This window comes from Cyrtonyx montezumae, unplaced genomic scaffold, assembly GCF_038088225.1.
Source record: "Cyrtonyx montezumae isolate F1298 unplaced genomic scaffold, pur_monq_1.0 scaffold_0, whole genome shotgun sequence".
NCBI classification, from domain to species: domain Eukaryota; kingdom Metazoa; phylum Chordata; class Aves; order Galliformes; family Odontophoridae; genus Cyrtonyx; species Cyrtonyx montezumae.
In genome coordinates, this window is record NW_027071824.1 from 14,254,351 (window position 1) to 14,270,122 (window position 15,772).

Genomic DNA, 15,772 nt, shown 5'->3' on the forward strand with positions numbered 1-15,772 from the left:
AAGAGGTGCAGTCATTCTTCAGGGAGTACTGAAACTGCACTGAAGTGCCCCCTTTTGTTCTTGGGCTGTGAGAGGCAAAGAACAGGCTGTGGTAGAAGTTTTTTCAGGATATCCTTTCGCCATTTTTTTTGTTATCCTCTAATTTGAGCTGTGCAGTGCCAGCCTCTTCAGTTCTTGAGTGTTTCTATACCTCTATAAGTGTTCCCCTTCCTTCTAGCTCCCTTCATACCATGTGTTCAACAACTGTGTTCCAAGACCCCCCACGGTACGAAGTGAAACACTTTCCTTCTGGAAGGAGAAAGGTGATGGTTCCCCCCCTTCTTGGCCCACCTCCCCCTCCCTCCAGCTATAAAAGAAAAATACCAACTTTCAGGTTGTGTTTACACTGATGATTCCAATGTTATTTGAAAAGAGCAAAACAGTAGTGTCAGTTCAGTTGCATAAAACCAACCTAAAATAGATTCCAGGCCTGGAAGTGTAGAGGTTTTTAACATCTTTAATATTTTTTAATTTATGAAAGGAGAAATGAGTCTGTGGTTTGCACCAAATAAAAATAAGGCTAACAGCAGAAGGAAAAGGCAGAAGAATGTGTGGGCTCAGGGGTCTTTAAAAAAAAAAAGTATTTGGAAGACAAACAAGAGGACACAAAGCTCACAGCCAGCACAGCTGGGAAAGAGTATGAAAACCCGGCTCCTTTATCTCTCACTTAATGGGTAGTGAAAGAGTGAAGTAGAGCAGACCTTCAAACTTCAGATCTGTCTTCAGGAGCTTGAAGTTTAGTAGCCATACTTCTCATTGAGATGAGTCTTGCCATCACCACTCTGATCTAATGGATAAAGATTTTAAAAAGTTACTAAAAAACCTAAAACAACACCACAGCTTACCACAAAAGTAGTCCAAGACAGATTTGTAGACCAGTATTATTCTCTAAACAGCACCTGTCAGACAGGAATGAAACCCAGAGTCCAAATTCTTTTGATTCCAACTCCTCTTAGTATTACTAGTACTGTCAAAACTTCTACTTCTGGTTTATTTCTCTTCTTTCCTGGGATCCTTATTAAGACAGCTGATTGTAGAGACAAGAAAAGGAGCTCCCTCTCATGGATGCAGTTTACTTAGCTTTTTCTTACCGCTTTTGGAACCTGCCCAAGCTATAATGTTAGAACAGCCCCATTAAAGGTTATAATCATGACTCTACTACATGAAAGTTGAGCTTTGATCTCACTACAGAATCTTAAGTGCATAAGAATTTTCAGTTTTGGAGCTATCCTGCCACTATTAAAACACTCTGGAACTAAGGTGTTCAATTCCTACATGTATAGGATATGCATCAATTGCTCATCCTTCCCGAAGAATTGGGGGTTGGACTCTATGATCTCCAGAGGTCCCTTCCAGCCCCTGTAACTCTGTGACTGTATCACTGTATGCAAATATAGTTAGGCTTCCCAAGTATTAGGAAACTGAAATCCAAACTTTAGGTGCATCTCTCCAATGAGGTGAAACTACTATGGACTTGGTACCACATGGTGACATAAGAAGTAAATATGGGACCTAAGCTAAAAACCATAGTGTTCTCAAGAAACTATTCCCATGTTACTTTTTTCCTCATTGCGTTACAGGGATGCCCTGACTATCAAATTATGTGAATAAAACCCAAAGAAATAGTCGATACCTGCAGGAGGAATCCATATGCAGTAGTCTGGGTCATCATCTGGGTATTGTGAGGAAAAAAAAGGTGGTTTGACCTGCGAAAGTAGAAAAGACTTCTAAGGCGCTGTGCCACTTCATCAGTGTGTCACAGTCACTAAATCTCTCATTAATTCAAATACAAATGCTGACAGATAAGGATTATTTCTACAGTGGCTGTGGACTAAAATGAAGAAATAACAAACACCCTAATTCAGTTTATGTCTAGAACCACTGGTTAGATTGGACCTCTGGAGATTGTCTAGTGCAAATGCAAGCTCTCTCTCTCAAAACAGGTCTATTGCCAACACCAAATCCAGCCATCAATGGCTTTCAGAAGTAGAGCCGGGCAGACTAGTCAGGGGATATAAATTCAGTGCAACACTCAACAGCTCTACTGAGCAACAGAAGTTGTATTCGATAATATTTGATTTCAAAGGAAGCTTTCCCCTTGCTTTCACAGCTCCACTTCCAGTTTGTCTCAGCATCATTCAGCACTGAGTTTCTTTAAGCAAGGAAATGCTTTACAGGAGGATTTTGAAGTACTTTAGCAGTCTCAGTACAGTCCCACTAAATCTTCAGGTTTAATGTTACTTATAGAAGTATATTACATCTTATAGCTGAACCTTCATCTACAAGTATATAACTTTTTTTCTCCTCAAAAGAAAACCAATTTTTGTGAGGTCTTACTGGCATCACTGCAATGTTTAAAGCAAACAAAACCAGGCTGCTGTTGACACAGCTGTGTGACAGCTTTTTGTCACATCAGCATCTTCTTGATGTCTTTTGTCTTCAAGTACAGGTAGTGAGCTAGTAAAATCATACAACTGTAAAGTGAAATACTTAAGAGTTCAAAATGTACCTGCTTACTCAGCACTGTTTTCCATTACTCTGTAGCATTGTGACGTAGTCCTAAGCTATGCAGTTGAAGTATTTTTTCATTCCCTCAAAAAGCTTCTTCCCACAACTTAACCCCTAAAAGAGTTCTTCTGTAACACTAATGTTCTGAAAAACATTAGACTGGAGCTGAACAGTTTCTAAATATGGTTTGAAAACAGCTACTTAAAAAAAAGCAACCCTGCTTTTCCTGTTTTGTGTGATTTGAAGATATTCTTCAAACAGTTAAAGAGAAAAAATGTAGGCTGACTACAGGTTGATACTGTGTGAGAGCTGAGCCCGGTAGCAGGCAGAGTGTGTGGAAAAGATTTGTAATAGGAGAGAGAATACAGCTAAGCCATCTGGTATTTGGAGAATTCTCAGTGTTAGAGTGAACTCTGTGCTGATGAAAGTTACTGACTTGACTGCTTCAGCATGAGAAGCTGCCTTGTTCTAACCTATCTATAGAAGTGGTGTATGTTGGGCTCTAACAGGCTAAGTTTACTCATACTTTCTTTATGAACATACTTCAGGCCAGTAAGAAAGGACAATTCTAAAGGCCTTGTCTACATAATCCTTGTGTCCTCTGCCAGAGCTAGAGTAGCACACCTGCTACAGGGAGTTAAGTTTCTTTAAATAGATGGAGCTGGGCTAAAACTCAATGAGCACTACAGAAAATTATCATGATGCTTAGAACTTGTGGCCCACCAACTACAGTAATTGCCTCTGGTGGTAGCCAGCATAAGGCTGGGATGCACTGTAAAGGGAGGAGCCTCACAATAATCACTAGGCTGTGAGCCATCAGGGAAGTTCCTTCCCACTTTTTCCAGGAAGGCGATGCTTAGCTCTGTCCTAAAGCATGGAAGGCTCATGTAATTGACATTTTACTACAAATCTTATGCATGGGGAACATGTTATCTGGGACACCCACTCAAATTTAATAATTGGGTTGAAATAGTCTTGTTAGATAACTAGTGTCTTGCTGAAAAGAATGAGGCTTGGTAATAGCAATACAGACTAGCTACAATTTTAGTCCAGCATGTCCTGTGTCAGCCAGTGTTTCCCAGGTTTTTCTCCATAAAGTTTTGCAATGCCACTCTGAAAGCCCAGAGAGCACCTATGTTCTACAACATCTGCAGTATAGGAGAAGCAATTACCAGAGGCTTAACTCCAGCTCTGGCAAGCAAAAAGCTAGAAAAGGAAAATTTGTGACTCAGTTGAGCTCTGTTAGCTTACTTCAGCTTTGCAGAACACCCTTGCCCCACTTAAATACTGTGCTTTACTTTCTCACTGGAGACTTCAAAAGCTGCATCCAATGGCAGCGTGTAGTTCTATGTTCAGGGCTCACTCAGCAGAGAAGCACTACCAGCACCAAATCTCACTCCAACTATTACTATTTCACTAATGAATCTACTAAATGATTCCTTAAAACTCTTAGGCTGCAGGAGTCACAGAATTGTAACTGACCTTGCCTGTGGTATTAGTTTTCTTAACTTCCTCAGATGTGTCTCCAGATTCCTTGTGCACTGCCTCGGATGCTGAGGGGGGGCAAAAAAAAAAAAGCTTTAAGATGCATCAGGAATAAGTTTATAGAAAGTTCACATGAAGATGTGTTTCCTTTTGGGTGTAACCATGACAGCTCACTACACAGGACCAACCTTTATCATCTTACAGTAATGTAAGTAAGAGAAAGTCAAAGAAGGAAGCATCTCCTTTCTGCCTCTTAACCTATGAACTACTGACTTTTCTGACTTAAGTCTATGGATGTGATGATGAGGACATGAAAACATGCACTAAAAGAACTTGAGTTAGGAAAAAGTAGAAATTTCAAACATCTCTCCACTTGCTCAGCACACACACACTGTGTTCATTTTGAGAACTGATTTGAGTGTGCTCAAGCAGAGGGGTAATCTGGGTCAAAAGTGCTAACTAACACTGTAGTAGTGAGCAGTAGAGAATAGCAGAACTTCCCTTTTTACAGAGTGACATAAGTTACTGCAAAAGGAAAAGGAAAAAAGCATTGTGTTTATGGTCCTAAATGAATTTTTCTTCTTATGCAATTTTTTTAAAACAAAGAATCTTGATGACTGTGAAAAGTAGGGAGATCTGAGATGCCTGAAGTTACTTGTCCTCACCATACATTTAACACTACCTAAATGAAACAATCCTTCATTCTAATTCTAGAGTCTAAAACTAGGCTTAGTTTCTTTCCCTTAACAAGAAAGCAGTAATTCCTTTAGGCAGTTTCTGAATGTAATTGTTACCTTATTATAGTAATCTAAATTGTACATCTCACCTTGAGATTTCTCTTGTGAAGGTCTCACATGGGATTTATTCCTTAGTATCTTTGGCTCAGGCTGAAAACTAACTCCTGTAAAATAAATAAAATAATGACTTATGTGAATGCTATGCAGTAACTCTGAGTAGGAGTGCTAGCATCCCTGAGGGGGAAAAAAGTTCAAGGGAACTCTTAGCTATGTTTGTTTTGGAAAGAAGCTCTTTCTTAGAAGTCCTCCATATTATTTCATCCATGTCCATTGCAATACAGTATTAAGGGAAACTTGTAATCAGTTAAAAAATCTGTTTTAAGAGCAACCTACCCAACATTAAGACAGGTAGTTAGAACGAGGTTTCTGTCATCAAACACACCATCATTACAAAGCTTTTAAATCAAGTGAACTTATAAAATGATGGGTTATAGATAAACCATATAGGTTCAAAGAAAATACCTCTACCTTCCTATTTTTCAAATTATTTTCCTCCTTACAAGCTGGTCTGAAACTTTACACAGGCATTTGTTTTCTTGTCAAATAGCTCTCCCTGCCAATAACACATTGCATTTACTATCATACAGACAATCTAATGGAAGCAGTGCTTATCAAAATATGACCTGAGTCCAGGAGATTACTGCAATTTTACCAAAGTGTGAAAAAGTCTGTAACCCAAACTTTAGGGGATCCCCATAGCTCTGGAAAAAAAAAATCAGTAGTTACAGGCTCAAGTTTGCTACTGGAAAAATCAAAAGTCATCATTTACCATCTTGAAGGGATTCTAGATTCTCATTAGTACAGGTAGAACCATTGGGACCATTTGTCTCTCTTCCTGTTTCTTCCTCTGTCACCTTAATTTCCACATCTGATGTTCTGCTTATTGTGTCTGCTTTCTGTTCCTCCTCAATTTCTTCCTCTTCCTCCTCCTCTTCCTCCTCAGGTCCATCATCCTTCATCTTTAACAAGCTTTCAGGGATATGTGGACGCTTATCAGGCAACTTCTGCATGACAAAGACTTGTGCATCAGAATGAGGATAAGATGGAAGTAGATGTCACCAATACTTGTTACAGGACAAAGCATGCATGTTACAGTCACAGACAACTGGTAGGGAACAATCACAAGATGAAAAATTATTAAGTTTTAAGGAAAAGTTACTGGCACAGGTGTGGAAAAGGAAAAAAAAGCCTAACCCATGGACAGGGAATGCAGCCTCTTCTTAAGAGAGACACAGGGTCTGGCAGTAGCTTCTTGCTGCCCTGTACATTTCTCCAATCCTGCAGGCTTGCTCCTCTGTGGTGTTTTCGTATGTGTGATAAAACATAGTTGCCACCTGCAGGCTTCGTAGCCTGAGGTGATGTCTGAGAACCAGCACTTGACTCAGAACACTTACCCCTAGGCTTCCAGTTTTCAGCTTGAATTTGCTTCCCCCTTTCATAGCACCAAAGAGAGGGAGGGTAATCTTTTTAGACTTGCTGTTTGCTTCCAGACTGTAACTCGCAGACCTAATGAAAATCGGATATAAAGAAAAACAGTCCATGAAGTAGCAATCAAGTCTTACATATACAAATAAAGGTGTGTGCATAAAGATTTTATTTCTCTCACTTGCCCCATCTAAAGAGGAGGTTTCAAGAGATGACTCCTCCATCCTATGTGTCTGTTTTAAAAGTCAGACACTTGTTATAACAGGATAAAAACACCTATTAGACTCTCTCAAATTTAAATGCACATATATACTTATGTATAATACATGTGTATTATGTATAAACACATTCAGAGACCACACTAAAATTTTAACAAATGAAGCAATTCAACCTCTCATCAAGTTGCCATTAGCAAAAGACGAACCCAGCACACACTCTTTAATTGCAGTAGCATTGCTGTGCAGTCTTTAAACAGCCACTGCACTTGATTTCTGGGTACCTTTCACAGTGTGAAAACGAGTTTCATACTGTACAAGGAATTGTAAAGTTCTTCAGTTCCTTTTGGATGCAGATTGGGAAAAATGATTAAAGAAACAAAGCTGACGCCGGGCTTCCAGCCCTCATCTGGGCTTATCTTACTCCACAGCTGCAGTGTGCCTGCCTTGGCCACAGAAGCAGCAGTGGCTCTTTAGAGAAGGGGCAGGTAGTTGTGAAGGCATTGCTGCTTTTGCATCTGGAAAGCAGCCTACTTAATGGGAAGGTGCACAATTGCTGTCATTACTTTCCATGGGCAATTTTTTCAAACTCTAGCCAGAACTTACGGTGGTTTCAGCTCAGGCAGTTCTGCAGGCTTGACAAGCTTTATTAACCCTTTCAGTCTCTGCTGCTCTTTCTTCAACTCAAATGACCGCAGATGAAGTTTCTTTCGAGTCACGCTGTCCAAGGTGCTTCCTGCTTTTATTTCTGTCATGAATTCATCCAAGGAATCTTGAGCTGCTGCCTGGGGTTGGCCTACGGAAGATAATGATGTGTATCATTGTGAGAGTGGAGATGAGACTAAAGGGTGACTATCTTCTCTGCAAGATCTTTCTGAATGGGAAATAATGGAGGCTGATAGCTCTGGAAGTATGAAAACATTTTGCCTATCAGTAAGTCTTAAACCACTTAAATATCAAAGCCTCTCAAAATTGAATATTTGAGTAAATCTTTCTGTAGTCTACACTGTTCATCTCAATTCAAGATTGGCTGTCCCCCCAAAAAAAAGTGGCTGTTGGGTCTTTTTTGTAGCTGTGTTTATTTTAGTCCGTGACTACAAAGAATCCCACACCTTTGCACAGGGAATCCCATTTTGGCTTTCCTGGAATGTTTATGTAATAACATTTGCAAACCTAAAAATGAATCACATGATGTAGCCTCCCACCTCTGGAGGACTGTATATGGGAGTAACTGTCTACGTTAAGACAGCCACAAAAAATTTACTTTTGTTATGACTCAATTTTGTAACAAGGAAACAGTGCTCTGTACTTGGGGGACAACACAAGTCAAAAGTCCTTTTATTTTTCAAACATTAGTATTTCTATGCATATTTGACTAATTAAAATAAAATTCAGGAGGGAAAAACTGAAGCTCTAACAAGTAAGAAAAATGCATGCACAATTCCAACACGTGGATTTTATAAACGAAGTAAATTTGCTGGGCTTGAACGCTGCTTCAGATGTTTTATATTGTGCTCAGAAATAACTTTGAGGAAAATGTTGCAATTTTAAATAAGCACAAATCTAAATTATTAAGAGTATATGCTTAAGCAGTTGCACAAAACCTAATAAAACTCTTTTCAATGTATTCAACTGGAAAGGATGTTTCTGATTTGGGACAAAACCTAATTTTACAGTTTGCAAAGATGCAAAAACCACAACAATAACTGAAGACACACCGGACTAATAAATCCAAAAGAGGAGAGCATCCATCTTCAACCAAATATAAATAACAATGAAGTGTTACGAAAGTAACTCAGAAATAGTCCTTCATAACTATCTGCATGACCTTAGACTAAAATGATCACTGAAAAGGCATTGTCAGTAAGCAGTCTGAATCATCTAGCAGGCAGAAGCTGAAAGACCATTTAATTTAGGCATTGAATTTCAGTGGTTGTATTTCATTGTCTAGTCAGGCAATTCAGAGCAACTGAAGGACCTGCAGTTTCACAGCTCTTTAGTCTTCACTACTTTAGTCCCAGAACAGTCTGAGTACTTTGGGTGATCTTCACTGAGTCAGATGATCCTCCTAGCAAACAGGTTTATCTGATTCTACCCACAGTGCTTGAGATCAGGTAGCTGAGCGTTCAGGGTTACTTTAGCATTCAGTATCTGTTGCAGCCCTTTTCTAAGCTATTTAAGGAAAATTTGATATTGCTGGGAAGTGAATCAATTCTGGCTATTATACTTTATATTCCAGGGAATAAAAAGCTATTGTGCTATTTACTGCACCATCAACTTATCAATAACTTTCCTCTGAACTGGGTACCAAAAATGAGGCTGAAGAACTGTCTGATTTTTCTTTTCATTCAGTTCCATCAGTGAGAGTCAGTCCATCTGTAGTCAGTTCTGAAGAACTGTAGTGAACAACTTATGTACTTTCACAGAGACCTCTTCAACAGCCATCTAATCTCACCAAGTGCTTGGTAAGAGCTGTTGCAATTGTGCCTGTCATTCACTCATTGGTCTGTCTTGCTAAGAGCAAGACAAGGTCCCTTACAGCTCTGAAATCATATGTAATGCTGTAGCTTTGCCAAACACCTCAAGAAAGTAACGAAGATCACCTATGACCAATACGTATGCTCCTGTCTTAAATGTGTACTTCATATCTCTGATTAACTTGAGGCAACCAAAGAAATATGAGAAAACTCAAGTAACTGAAACACACACAAGCTGATGACAGAATACTTCATTATTTCCTGGTCTAGTTTTAAGAAGTTTGTGTTCAATACTGAATCATTTTGTATTGCAATACCTTACAAGATGTTGAAGTGAACTTTAAAGTGCTGAAACTGCAGTTTTTCCAAGGCTTTAAACTAGCTATATAACAAGCTACAATTTACCAAACTATGACAACATATAGGAATTATATGGTGTTAGTAGTAGTCTACAAATGTACTGATTCTTTGTTTTCCTAGTCTGTATTTCAGTCATCCTTGTTGAAAAATGAGAAACAAAAGCTTCATGACACATGAGAGATTGGAATTACCTATCTCAGACCATCAGATTCTTTTACTAGTTGATCACTAACTACTTTTCAGTAAACTGAAAACAGTTATTTCAAAGACAAAGAACTGATCCATTGGCTCATTGATACACGAGCTCTGAACTGTCATTTGGTAGAATCAGTTCATTCAAATGAGTTTGGGTGCAGCTCTGAATAACCAGGAAGAAACATATACATGTAATTCACAAAAGATAGTGTTGCTGTCAGATTGCTGTCTTCTTGCAGATTGCAGGTTTCCTGAAGAAGTTCTGACAAACTGTCACTGCAGCCTTTACTAAAGCTAATTCTGTTAGAAATTTTTGGATTGTGAACCAGTCTAAAAACTTTTCCTTCAAGCCTTTCTTTTATTCCACGAGACGTTATCGTCAATTAAAATCAAAGTGTATCTCTCCATGTAGTATACTTTTATGTTTAAGTTCTTAGCAGATATATTTCCTCACTAAGGAAGTGTTCTGCCTTCATAGACAGACATAATCCTGAAAACCTCAAGGATTTCCTCATAAGCTAGCAAGATCAATGATCTTTTTAAGATGCACTTGCAACAAGAGAAGAGAAATGAAACAGTCTTTTTTCGTTGTTGGCTTATTAATGGTTCTGGAAGAGATGGAAAAATGCAGTCCTGGAATTGGCTCAATTTTGCTGTTATAGGCAGATAAACAGTACTAATTTTCACCCTGTTATGTTCCAGGAGTTTGTACACTCTCCTTTTACCTTTAATGTGGTATACTTTTGAAAAAGGTTGCATTCATTAAGAAGTCACTAAACACATACCAGCACATAAGTGCTGGATGAAGAGCAGCAAGCATGCTCCTTTGTGTAACTGTTACCTGCAAACCTTCCTGCCCCTCTGTGAAAAAAAGACATAAAAAAATACTTAGGGCATGATTCTATGATATAGAAATATGCACTTTCATTTAGTTAGTTTTTTCTTAATTAAAAGTGCTACAATCAAAGAAACTTTGTGTCCTACCTTTCCCTGAAGCCTTCAGCTTTTCTGTTATCTCAGAAAGCTCATTTTCAGACTCCTTTAGCTTTGTAATCTATGAGGGAGGAAAAAAAAAACATGCTTAGGAGATACTATCTTCTTTAAATTGTCTTCCTAAGTATTCCTCAAATATCCTACCACATTACCTCAATTTTTCTATTTCTGATTTTTGATCAGGAGTTTCTAGGATGAAAAACAATTAGATTGTTCTTAAAATGATACATCAGGAAGATATTTGAACAGAATGTGAGAGCACTTTCTGAAACACAAGAAAACACAATACTTTCAATAGCATGTTCTGCCATCAATTATGATCCTCCAAACCTCCCTACTCCCACACCTCTTTGCTTCTCCCACATACTATTGTCTGTATGGGACTTGCAAGTTTTCCTGTCCCTCCTAGTTTATCACAAATTGAAGCTTGTATATAATGACAGAACCTCAAAAACTGAACCCTCTTCTCTGAAGGAGCTGAAGCCTACTTCTTTCTTTGTAACTTGGTTTTAAGCTGTGACAGTCCCTGCTGACAAGGCAGTTCATGCTCCATAGCCAGTTACCTGTTTTGTATAAGGTAGAAGATAGGTATCAGATAATGGCTTCTGTGATGTACACCAAGTATTAAGCTGAAGTAATAAATTACTTTATTGTTAAGACTCTACCGTTTCTTTTAGATCCAATTCTTTTCTTCTCAAGACCTTAAAAAGCCTTGCATTCTATAATCATCAATTTTAACTTGGCCCATTGATAGATAAAGATCTGAAACGATATTGGAGTTCAGGCTAGCAACAAAGAAAAATCTCAAAATATGTTTTAACTTTCCTTCTTAGTAATAATACATTCATGAAAGAATAGGTCTGGCATATCATAATTCTTCTTACCAGTGAGTTGTAAGTCTCTGGCTTTTCTTCTATTTTACCAGCTTTTTTCATTCTGTTCAGACGTTTCTTTTCCACAGCACCAGTTCGATCAAGGAAGGTGTCATCATCGCTGTCATAAAAATCCTCATCTTCCCAATTCTTTGATTTCCGTTTTCGAGATACTGGAAAAGGTTAAGGGAGAAGGCAAGGAACAAATGATTTACAGACCACTGAGAAGTCAAACAAATTCAGCAGAGCAATCTCAAATTCCTAGAGCTTCAGCTTTTTAGAACTACCTCAGATTTAACAGGTTATTTACCTGCTTCTTGCCTCAGTACTCCCCTAGCATCCAGTAGCCTGCAAGCTTCCAGTGCACACTGGATCATTGCTTCTTTCTTCTTTCCTGAATGGAGAACCTCTGCCACCAGCTGCTTCCCTGATGCATCATCCACAGGCAACCTGTTCAGTTCAAAGGATCAGGGAACAGCTTCAATAGAAACAGCTTTTCATGGATGTTTCTCAGATACTGTGTTTGTCTTGCTGACGTCATTTCTTCATTCTCTCTCTAGTCTTTTTTTGTGGGTTAAATATTTTCATATTTTATTTTATACACTACTAATCCAAACGTAAGAACAGGCTTTCTAAGCAAATTTTTACTTTTCTAACAAACAATAAATTTTCCTCCATTTGTTCTATTGCAAATGGAACAGTTTAAACATGAAACATGAATATTTCAAGCATCAGTGTCTTGTATCTATGCAACACCAGTAACAAATATTTTGTGCTGTAATGAAGTAAAGGTTCCTTAAGAAATGATGAGATATTGCATCTATACATTTGAGACCTATTCTACCTCACTTTCTTCTGCCTAATAGGAGAATGATGCTACCAACTAGTGGAAAGAATTAAACAAAAACTATACCATCAAATAACTGAACTTCAGTGCACAGTGGAATAAATGCTTTTTTTTTTCCCCTTTTCCATTAGCAATTAAAACACTGTCTCCAAGTTTGTCTTGTATTTCAATTTCACATATTTCTCAAAACAAGGGGGGGAATGGAGAGAACCTGGAATCATGTTTTTCCAACTTTCATCTCTCAGTAGTACCAAATGCTGACAGATCAAAAAAAGGGGTAGATGCTAAACTAGACACTGATCCTTGATCTTTTCAGTATTAGGACTGAAATCTAACTCCAGCTGCCCTCCTTGGCAAGTGTGAGAGATAAGGATTTCCTTCAGATTTTGTCTGTGAGTTGAATGAAGCCAGTTTCTATGTACAAAAGTGAATAAAGTTGTACATACTTAACCCTGCATAGCCAGCTATTATGCCCACGATCATCATATTCATATTCTAACTCTTCTCCTGAAGAGGAAAAAAAAAAAAAGAAAGTTGATGTAGTTAGCAAAGATGAAGTAAGAAGGAATATTTTTTTTTTTGGCCATGTGATCTTCAGTTGGTATTAAGCTCATTTGGTTATTTTTCACAATCAAGGTTTTTTTTTCAGATCAAGGACCTTTAAGTGACCCGTTTGGTAAAACATAGTTAAAAGAAAAAACAACCTTGCATCTGCAGATATAAAAGTACATAATACTGAGAATATGACAGTTTGCAATTTGGATTCACAGATATTGTTTACCTCGAAGATTAATTTTTCATGTTAAAATGTACATAAGTCACCTGTAAGCTTTGCTAGCAACCATTGGAAGCTTAAATCAATTTGTTGTCTTTCACTACTTTCCAGTTCTATCACCTGAACAGTACCACCTGGAATCTGATGGTCTGGGACACTTACAGTCTCAAAAGATGGATGTGCTTAGAGTGCCACTTGAGAGAAACAAGGTTTCCAGTTTAGAAATCAGGAATTTCAAACAAACAACGAAACAACAAACACCAAAGTCCTGACAAAATAAATCCCCACCAACAACATAAAGTTTTGCTTTTGCACTTTAACTCCCAGAGAAAAATATGACTGCAAACACCAAACTTTTCTAAACAAAACAATCTACAAGTAAAAAAATACCTTCTCTGTCAAAAAAGCCCTGCAGAGCCTTCCTGGGATCCTTCATATAGAAGGCATCTTGTACATCCTGAAATTCAATAGCGATAGGGTTTTCTTCAGCCTCATCCTCCTCAGCATCCTCCCCTGGAAAAGCACATACAAAGTGCAAAGAAAATGGTGAATTGTTACAGTGAGAGAACACCAAGAAGTTTCAAATACTGTCACCTGGAAAGGAGTATCAGCTGTATCATCCTAAAATTATAACCTTTAACTGTTTCTGTATCCAATCAAAAACCACTTATTCCACTTTAAGATAGAGTTTTGCACATCAGTGCTGTTTTTGCACTTTCAGAGGTATATGTGCTTATACATTTTAACTCACAAAACAACCCATTTCGTGCTGAAAAGCTCATTAATAACAATTTATCTAAGATGTGGACTTGATGTTAAAAACTTGAAGACAACCTCCTTGCATAAGCAGTCTCAGGTATTTAAAATCCACCATTCAGGCAAAGATATCAACACTGCCACGGGAAAAACAACAACATAGCATAAACTAAACTCCGTTTCATGTTGTTTTTGAAGTATGGACAAACCTGCTTTTCCCTAATTTAGGAAAAAAACATTAATCATAGATCTCTCTGTTTTATGTTTCACCTTGCCATGGCATTCCTTTTTAAAAAGAAAAGGGCCAATTTGTACTCAAGAACTTGTGCCGGCTTTGGATGCTTGGAATCCAACTGGAATTTCAATGCCAGTGCTCACTGAAAACTCACTTAAAAACCTTTTAAGGGGTATCAGCTCATTTTATGCATCGGTACTCACCCATTCCCCACGAGCAGCTCATATCAACGTTCTGATTTCTCTCGTTTCCTTGCTCCTCTTTTTCATCTTCCTCGTCGGAGTCCTCTCCCAGCATGGTCTTTTCCAGCTTTGCTTGCTGCTGCTTTCTCAGTGCCTTCAGCTGTGTCACGGTCAGCTCCGACTCAGACTCCTGGTCCTCTTCAGGTCCCTATGTCACAAAGAGCAACTTTATGAAAGTGTTTTAAACAGAAAAAGAAACTTGTGTTTTCAATGGACATGTAAATTACAGTTAACATAAACAGATGATAGTGCTCATCTAAAAGTTGAATTACTGGACCATTTGTTGTAGCTTGCATGCCCATATATATCAACTTCAATGACTAAAAAAGGGGGGAAAGAGATAAACATTGCTGTTTAGTTGTAGGCAGCTCAAACACAGCTGTATTTAACAAAGTAAAGATTTCCACCAGTGCCACACGTTTAAGGAAGGAGAAACTAAACCCTCTGATGCAAGAGTGGGGCACTCTGACTGCTTCTAGACTCCTACTAATACAAGCTCTCTTGGGCATGAGGAATCACAGAATGGTTTGGTACGGAAGAGACCTCAAAGCCTACCCATCTCCAACCCCCAGCCATGGGCAGGGCTGCTCCCCACCACCTCAGGCTGCCCAGGGCCCCATCCAACCTGGCCTCGACATCTCCCGGGATGGGGCACCCGCCCAAAAGAGATACGAGTGCAGCCGAACCACCCAACGTCTCAGAAGCCAGAAGCGACTCCCACCCGCTCCGGGCCCCTGAGGTTGGGCAGAGCTGCCCCAGCACTCGCGCATGACCCGCGTTAGCCGTCCCGCAGCCCCGGACCCCCTCTCCCGTCCCACCTGCAGGAGGAAGAGGCGGGAGCTGCCGCCGAATCGCAGCCCGTGTCCCACCCGCACGCGGCAGTAGGTGCGCGGCGGCACCCGCGCCTTGTTGAGGAAGGTGCCGTGCGTGCTGCCCAGGTCGTACACGTAGAAGCCGGCGTCGGCGTCATCGGCGGAACGGCCGCGGTACTGCAGCACGGCATGGTGTCGCGACACCGACGGGTGCTCCAGGGCCAGCGCGCAGCCGGGCAGCCTTCCCACCAGGAACCAGCTGCCGCCCTCCAGCCGCACCGAGCCCAGCAGCACGCCGCCCTTCAGCACCTCCAGCCCGTAGCCGGCGCCGGCGGGCGGGCGGCTGCCCCACGGCGGCTCCTCGTAGCGCGGTGCCGGCGCGGACGCGGCCGGGCGGGAAGGCGCGGGGCTGGGGCCGGGCTCGGCGCTCTGCGGAGCGGGCAGCGGGAGGGAAGGCCGCTTGAACTCGGCGGGCTCGGCCTCCGCCTCTATGGCCTCCACCTCCATGGCCTCCGCCATCTTGCCGCGTCCGTTCCTAAACAGGGTCCTCCGGGAACGAGCGCCGCCGGGGCTGAGGTACCGGAGGGAGCGAGAGGCGCGGCCCCGGGGTCCGCACCGCCGCCTCAGCCACCGCTGCGGGCAGCGCGAGGGGTGAGACCGGCGGGAGGAGCGGAGAAGGCCGGCGGCGGCCGTCGGAGCTCCGTGCGGAAGAGCGGCGGCTGCGGAGGAGCCGCTTTTG

General features: G+C 40.6%; 1 protein-coding gene across 1 annotated transcript; it reads right to left on the bottom strand.

Moving 5' to 3' along the window:
- Window positions 1–487: 487 nt before the first annotated feature.
- SLC4A1AP (solute carrier family 4 member 1 adaptor protein) lies at window positions 488–15,772 on the bottom strand. Its single transcript, XM_065755084.1, has 14 exons — window positions 15,040–15,772; window positions 14,183–14,369; window positions 13,379–13,501; window positions 12,660–12,720; window positions 11,677–11,816; window positions 11,379–11,539; window positions 10,486–10,555; window positions 7,076–7,265; window positions 6,224–6,335; window positions 5,599–5,833; window positions 4,859–4,933; window positions 4,030–4,100; window positions 1,673–1,745; window positions 488–826 (listed from the first exon to the last, which is right to left on the bottom strand). Exons 1-14 carry the CDS (start codon window positions 15,550–15,552, stop codon window positions 777–779), a joined length of 2,061 nt encoding a protein of 686 aa, XP_065611156.1. The 5' UTR covers window positions 15,553–15,772; the 3' UTR covers window positions 488–776.

Coding starts and splice junctions, on each gene's coding strand:
- SLC4A1AP (XM_065755084.1), bottom strand. CDS start 15,552: ATGGCGGAGGCCATGGAGGTGGAGGCCATAGAGGCGGAGGCCGAGCCC. Junction 14,370..15,039: donor CCCGCCTCTTCCTCCTGCAG/GTGGGACGGGAG, acceptor TTTGTGACATAG/GGACCTGAAGAGGACCAGGA. Junction 12,721..13,378: donor GGGCTTTTTTGACAGAGAAG/GTATTTTTTTAC, acceptor TTTCCTCTTCAG/GAGAAGAGTTAGAATATGAA.